At 46.3% G+C, this 7,464-nt stretch overlaps 1 protein-coding gene and 1 long non-coding RNA gene across 2 annotated transcripts; one reads left to right on the forward strand and one right to left on the reverse strand.

The window, feature by feature from the left end:
* The first annotated feature begins 623 nt into the window (after positions 1-623).
* Positions 624-2,030, forward strand: LOC124665751. Its single transcript, XR_006990672.1, has 3 exons — positions 624-928; positions 1,360-1,467; positions 1,933-2,030. It is a non-coding gene; the product is annotated as an uncharacterized LOC124665751 (long non-coding RNA).
* Positions 2,031-3,750: 1,720 nt separating this feature from the next.
* On the reverse strand, positions 3,751-5,737 carry LOC124661430 (transcription factor GTE7-like). Its single transcript, XM_047199286.1, has 3 exons — positions 4,442-5,737; positions 4,172-4,340; positions 3,751-4,081 (listed from the first exon to the last, which is right to left on the reverse strand). The coding sequence occupies exons 1-3, from the start codon at positions 5,651-5,653 to the stop codon at positions 4,017-4,019; spliced, it is 1,446 nt and encodes a 481-aa protein (XP_047055242.1). The 5' UTR covers positions 5,654-5,737; the 3' UTR covers positions 3,751-4,016.
* Positions 5,738-7,464: the final 1,727 nt, after the last annotated feature.

Here is a 7,464-nt window from a genome sequence, read left to right on the forward strand (position 1 = left end):
CACACCCCCGGCCGTTGTTGGGCCTGGCCCACGATAGCGATTTCAGTTCCTAAACATTTTTTTTTAGATTTGAACAATTTTCAAATTGAAACAAATATTAAATTGGAACAAATTTTCGAAATTTATTATTTTTTATATATGAACAATTTCTGAAGAATTTTTAAAATTTGAACAAAATCCGAAGAACATTTTTGAAATTTGAACAAATTTTAAATTTAAACAATTTTCGTATTCGAACAATTTTTATATTTGAACAATTTCGAATTTGAACAATATCATATTTAAACAATTTTTGAATTTGAACAATTTTTGAATTTGAACAATTTTTATACTTAAAAAAATTTTAAATTTGAATTATTTCGAATATTTGAGATAGAACATTTTACATTTAAAATATATTTTTAAAAAATTAAATCTTAAAAATGAAAAAGAAACATAAAAAGAAATAGAAAATAAAAAAAACAGAAAACATAAATAAAACAAAAAACAAAAAATAACACAAACTGGGCCGACCAGGCTGGCCCATACCACGCGATGTGCGGCGCGCGGTAGCCACTGACCTGGTCGGCATATAGGATTTGCCAGCCTCCAGGGTAGGCAACCTCCCCAGCTCGTGTATCCCTTAGATCTTCCCGGCGGCAGTGCTCCGTCCACTGGCCTGCTTCTCATCCTTTGCCTCCTGGACGAGGCTGCATAGAAGCTGCAAAGCTCCCAGACCTGTTGCTTCTCCCCTTCGCCATCTCATCACCCAAGCAGTCCATCTGATTGCTGTTTCCTCAAGTCCTCCGCGTCCGTCATCGATGATCAGATACATGCTGCAAGGAGACTCCAGAATCCCCTTCCCTGTTGCACCCCCGCTTCCTGGCAGGTATTTTGTGGGGCTCATGTTCCATTGTCGAGCAGCCACTTCTCGTTGCATACTCAAAAGGTAATCCTTGTCTTTGTAGGAACTAGGAAACACTAATCATAGTAATCCTTGTCTTTGAAGGAACTAGGAAACACTAATCATACTACTTTTGTATGGACCACATCGTGCTCTGGTTTATTGATTTTTTCGGTGAAAGTGGTTACTAAGTTTTGCTCTGTTAGTCAAATGGAAATTTGATGTAATGATGCGACTTACCAAATTTCTGCGGGATGTATATGTTGACAAAATGTTCAAGCAAAAATGATTATTTGACATCAAATTTGAGGATAGTCCTGCCTGGAAGGAAATTCAGTCTCATTTATCTCACTCTGTTTTTTATTCGATAGTCTTTATCAACTACATCTCCTGATCTTATAAGGATCTTTTCTTGCAGGGACATACAAAGTCTTTATCAACTACATCTCCTGGTCATAAGTACTCTTGCCTTACAGCTGATACAGACAGTCAGAGACATTCAGATAAGTTTTGCATAAAGGAGGTTTTCACTAAGGACAGAGATGAGCCTAGACATCACATAACATCTTTTTTTCTAAAAAAAGGTACACAGATATTGATCCATGTATCTCTGCAATTTTTTTTTTTTTGAATATAACAAGTTTTTCATCTGAGAAAGTAAGCTCTCAATTATAAGAACCAAATACGTTCTCTTCTCCACCATGGGACCATGATGTTGCCTTTTCTTGCGGAGAACAACTGTAGTTATTTTTTGCAAGGCTTGGTGAATATATTATGAAATATAACAATATATGTGTGATTTGATGCCATGCCAATGAAAATATAGATACTTGGGACTTACTTTGCTATGTTAAATGTTAGGCAGCGTACGGTAGAAGAGCACTTGCACACTTTCATGCCAATATTTCTAGGAATTCATCTGTGTCTGCATCATTGAACTATTTAAAGTGTCATTTGTTGAGTCGGATTTATTTATATCCTCGTGGACGGTTGTCTAGATCCACTTCCCTGCCAAATTTGTAACTCCTGAATGTTATCTTCCTTTTCAGGTTTATACTTGTTTTGAAACTGTGAACAAGTTCATACGTTCCCTCTGTTAGTGACAAAATAATATTGTTTGTCATTGTCAATGCAAAACAGAGCACTACAGTATGTTGCATTGTGATGATTGTTGCAGTAACAATAGAGAGTCAATTGTGGCCTTGATCAAGCCTTAATTCATCTGTTCTTTTCAGGTTTATACTTGTTTTGAAACTGTGAACAAGTTCATACATTCCCTCTGTTGGTGACAAAATAATACTATTTGTCATTGTCAATTGTGATGATTGTTGCGGTAACAGTAGAGAGTCAATTGTGGCATTGATCAAGCCTTAATTCATCTGTTCTTTGTAAGCAGATCAACTACATGTTGGGTTGCATTGGAAATACCTTTAATAGAGCTTTCTCCCTCGTGATATTGGCAAAACGGAGTAGCAATTTGAGCAAAACAAGCAACATCTACAATCTGCTGTTGTAAAAATTCCCAACCCCTACGAACACACATGCTTTATACTCGCCATCATACTTATGAGCATTATCAAACGTAAGCAACAAATGTAGACCATTTGGGATTGCATCTTGACCTCACCATCACTTCAGTTCTCTATTAGAGAAATTCTTATCATACTACTGTTAAAATAGACGGCAACAAACGCCATAATGGTCTAGTAAAGACGATTCCCTGCTGAGAGCGGACTGCAAGCCAGATTCACAGCTTCTTACTGCAGTCTGCAGGGGATATTCCGCTAACAAATCTTTTGCTGATGAATGAATTCGGCCAGCAATGGGACTCAACAAAATCAAAGTATCGATACACACTCGACGGTGGTAACACTACCATCAACCTCGTTTATGTCTGACAAAAGGCTAAAACATCCGTGTACAGAGGTTGCATGCCAAGCACCATCTTGAGCACGGTATTTTCACTCAATAGAATCACCGGCAGTTGAACATCAAAATAAAGGTTTTGTGCTGATGATCTATTATGTCCAATTGACATCAATTCAAAATACACACTAGAACAAACTACTGCACACACAACAGCACAAGAACATAAGGAGACAGCTAGCAATAGTATAAGAAGCTCATGAATCATGATGAAAATGCAAGGCATTGCTACGCCAAGTTCCAGTGAAAGAAGCACCGGGCTGGATTAAGTTGAATTTCACGTAACTACTTGCAAACTACCAAGTTCTATTGAAAGAAGCACCAGACTGTTTATCTTGTCAAAGTTAAGGATAGACTAAGAACAAAATTGGATTTCTTTCCCATGTGTTTCGAAAAGAAGATACTTCACCAAAACCTCACACGTGCATTAACCGTGTATATCAAACTGTGCATTCCCACATCAAGTACAGGGCAACACAGAAGATATAAGATCCTGAATTAGCATACATGCTGTCGTAAAGAAGCCCCAGTATAATGTTCTCAATCATGTACAGTGGCCAATGCAATTCCAGATTTTCACGTCGATGGACTGTTGTTAATGTTTGACAAGTAGGCTAAACCATCATCCATCAAAGTGTACAGAGCTTGGTGTGTCAAAGCACTATATCTTAAGCATAGTTATTTCCCTTGATAGAATCACCAGCTGTTTAACATCAAAATAAAGTATTGAAGCAGGTATTGTGTGGATGATCTATTACTCCCACCCAATAATAAGTGTCAGGGCTTTAGTTCAAATTTTGAACTAAAGTCCTGACTTACTATTATGCATCAGAGGGAGCATGTCAAACCGACATCAGTTCGAAATGCACACGAAAACAAACTACTGCACGCACAACAGCACAAGAACACAAGGAGGCAGCTAGCAATAGTATAAGAGGTAATGATGAAAATGCCAAGGCATTGCTACCCTTCTCCCTTTTCCAATTATATCCCCTTTTTTTACAATGGCCGACGTCTAGCAAACAACCTAGACATCAATCTACTACTCCAACATAAACAACAACCTAATCTGGATCGAGACACACACCCCTCACAACAACTTGAATGGACACGAATCCCTCCAATTTCCTATACACTACCCTCGCCAAAAGAACTTAGTCACCTACTGAAATCACTAGAATCCTATTGTCAGAGAAAGAAGCGCCACCTAATCTGGAGACCGAGCATCATCCCCATCAGAATCAAAGCCACCAGAGCTCCTAGAGCCAGAATCTGCAAACAATTTAAAGGGTCACACAACAAGTCATCCAGAAATTGAGCAAATTGGGCAGCGGGGGGGCATTAACACATCTTCCATCATACCACTGGATGAAGATGAACCGCTATCGGACCCACTTGAGCTGCTGGCCACCTGGGCATCTTTCTCGATCTCCACCGACTGGTAATTCGCTGCTGGCATCTCATCACCAATATCCACGTACTCATCGATCATCTCAGCCTCTGAAGACCTCTTGTGCGGCGCATCAGTCTCCTGCACGAAACAAGAAAAACAGAGCAACCTACATAAGAACACAATACAGCATTCCTCGACTATTAGGAATGAATGGCCACATTGTGATCCTAATGACTTACCGAGTCCCCAATTTCAACCACCGAAGGAGAATCCACATTCACCATCACCATATCATCCTCGGCGGGAAGGAGAGGAGGCATTACAGCACCACCATTCTGCCGACCCTTCTTGAGAACCTTCTTCAAATTGACGACGAACCGATCGAGCTCCCACAGCGTCTCGACATCCATTTCCTCGAAATCTAGCTCGACAACATCCCCCATCAGGGCCGGGTCGGTGCTCCTCTTCTGCACAATCTGCAGGACGTTCACCATCTTCTCCTCGGGCAAGCTCTCGATCTCCACCCTGAGCTTGTGCATCTCCTCCTCAGTCATGTCCCTCTTGTTGGGGTCCCTGGCCTTGGGCTTGGGCCTCTTCCCAACGACACCCATCCTCAGCGGCTCCTGCGAAATCAGAGGCACGGGCGGCGCCTGCACCGGCACAGGAATCAGCCGCTGCTGCGGCAGCGGCGCCGGCGGCGAGAAATCGAGCGGCATTGCCGACTCAGCCCGCTCGCGCTCCTCCTCGAACCAGGAGACGGCCTCCCCGTAGAGCGCCTCGAAGTTGGCGAGCAGGTTGCCCGCGGATCTGTGCACCTCGTGGCCTACGGGGTTGTAGCGCAGCGCGTTGGCGAAGGTGAGCCGCACGTCCTCCGCGAAGGCCTCGTGGGAGGCGTACGCGCCCGCGGCGAGGGTGGATTTCACGGTGCCGAGATCCATGGGGTTTCTGATGACGGCGTGGTAGTCGTAGAGCTTGAACTTCTCGACGTCGACGGGGCGGTTGAACCAGACGGAGTTGCGCTGCTTGCGGAGCTTGGTGAGGATCTGCGCGCACCGGGCCAGCATCGCGTCGCGGAGATGCGGCGGGGGGTGAGGGTGGGGGTGGGGCGGAGGGCGCTGGTCCTCCCACGTGTCGATGTGGGAGAGGAGGGCGCGGACGCGGCCGAGCTCGCGGGTGAGCCGCGCGCGCACCTCCCGGGCCTCCCTGCGGGAGAGGCGGGACGGGCGGATCAGGACGTGGCCCGACGGCGAGGGCTCCGGCGAGGCCGCGGGCGGAGGCGCTGGACGCCGGGGCGGTGGCGGCGGCGGGGAGGAGGTGCGGTGGTGGTTAGGGTTTGGGGTCGGGCGGTGGTTAGGGTTGGAGGGTTTGTGCATGCGCGGGACGCGGGCGTCGGCCCAATGGTGGTGGTGGTGGTGGGCCTCATTCCGGCCGGCGAGCACGGCCGAGGTCATCGCCGGCGGCGCGCGATCTCTCACGATCTCCGGCGGGTGGTGGCCATGGCGCGTCGGGAATGGGCTCCGCGGGCTATCGGGTGGCCCGCCCGGTTGGAAGCTTTGGGGGATTTGGGTGAGGAGAGGAGGGGAATGGGTCGGCCTTTAATAGCAGCGGGAGGTGCCCGCAGGCGTCGCGGGCACGATCTGGACCGTTGGTTCCAGCACTTCGAACGCGATGAACGGTCGAGATCTGTTCCAGGCGGCCAGCGGAGCGTGGAGGGCCTGGGGCGCCGGTTGTCGCCACATGTCGTGCACCGAGAGCAGGCGCGCCCCTTTTCGCTTGGATAACCGCTACGTGCACGCGAAGGACCGTGTGGTTGATATGACAAATGGCGCTGCCGTGTGGGGTCGCTTTCCAGGCTAGGTGATGTGAGTGCCGTGGACGGAAGGTGGACCCGGTTTGGCAGTGAGTGTATCTAATCTGCGGGTAGATTAGCGGGTTGGCGTGGGAGTTTCGGGGATGCGTTTCTTGCGCGAGCCCTGCTGAGCCTCACGAATTGTGTGCGTCTCACGAGTTGCCCGCTTTTGCGATTTTCTGCGGACGGGACCTTTACCATTTCTCCAACACGTCCCTGAGTAATAATCCAATTGCATCACAGTGAGCCAGTGACCCACTGCACTGAAGACTGAACTTGTTGAATTCTTTTTTTTTTTTTAGAACACAGTACAACGCAGACGCTCACAAACACGCACGTACAAACACACCCCTATGAACGCACGCACGCACACCCTACCCCTATGAGCACCTCCGAGGGACTGAGCCGGCATATCTTGAGGTTGACGAAGTCACCATTGGCGCCTCGCTCGTTGACGGGCACGCCACCTACCACTGAAAGCATAGCGCCGGTTAATCCTGGAATAAATCCAGGTAAATGCAACACCCATGCCAAATCTAGGATTTGAACCTGGGTGGGCTGGTTCCACCACAAGGGACCTAACCACCAGAGCCAAGCTCTGTTTGCGAACTTGTTGAATTCATCCACGCAAAGTTTCAACTTTATTCATGGAAGACATGTATTCTTCTAAAAGCCACTACAAGATCATTTTGCTCATTATTAAATTAGTTTTATCACTACTTACTTACTTTCAGAACAATATCATTTTTTACATACCAAAACGCCAAATAAACCAACACAAGATGGACACCCCTGTTAAATACAGTAAGTGTTTGCATGTTTTTTTCCCTATAAATCAGGGAGCCACAACTCTTTTTTTTTTGAGATAAACCATAATATATTAAGCAAACAAGCCGCCTCATTAAAAACCTTCCAGTCCCCTTAGGTACCCTGGTAAGGAAAATAGTGCGTCAGAAACTTGCTGCTGCTAGTTCACAAAAAGGTTTACATCGGTTGCTAGCAAGGAAACTAAATAGTCTGGAGGGTCATCAAGCCAAACAATCGACTGATCCCCAACAGCATTAGCAGCTAGACAATGCGCTACGAGATTACTTTCCCTAGGACTATGGCTAAAGGTAACATGGGAAAAACCCCGCGCTAAAAAAGCACACTCCTCATAGACTGCTGCAGCTGCTCCAATTGAATTGCCTGCCTCCTTCATAATCTCAATAACTTCCATACAATCACTATTCACCTCCACCTTCGTGCATCCGACTTGACCTGCTAGAAGAAGGCCATTACGGAGAGCTATTGCCTCCGCCATTGCCGCATCCCCAACGTGTTGAATTTTACAGCAGCTTCACGCAATGAATCCGCCGCTAGCATCTCTAATGACCTCCCCCGATGAGCCAGAGAAAAAATCCCGAGAGAAAG

The sequence above is a fragment of the Lolium rigidum genome, chromosome 6, assembly GCF_022539505.1.
Source record: "Lolium rigidum isolate FL_2022 chromosome 6, APGP_CSIRO_Lrig_0.1, whole genome shotgun sequence".
In the NCBI taxonomy this organism is placed as follows: Eukaryota; Viridiplantae; Streptophyta; class Magnoliopsida; order Poales; family Poaceae; genus Lolium; species Lolium rigidum.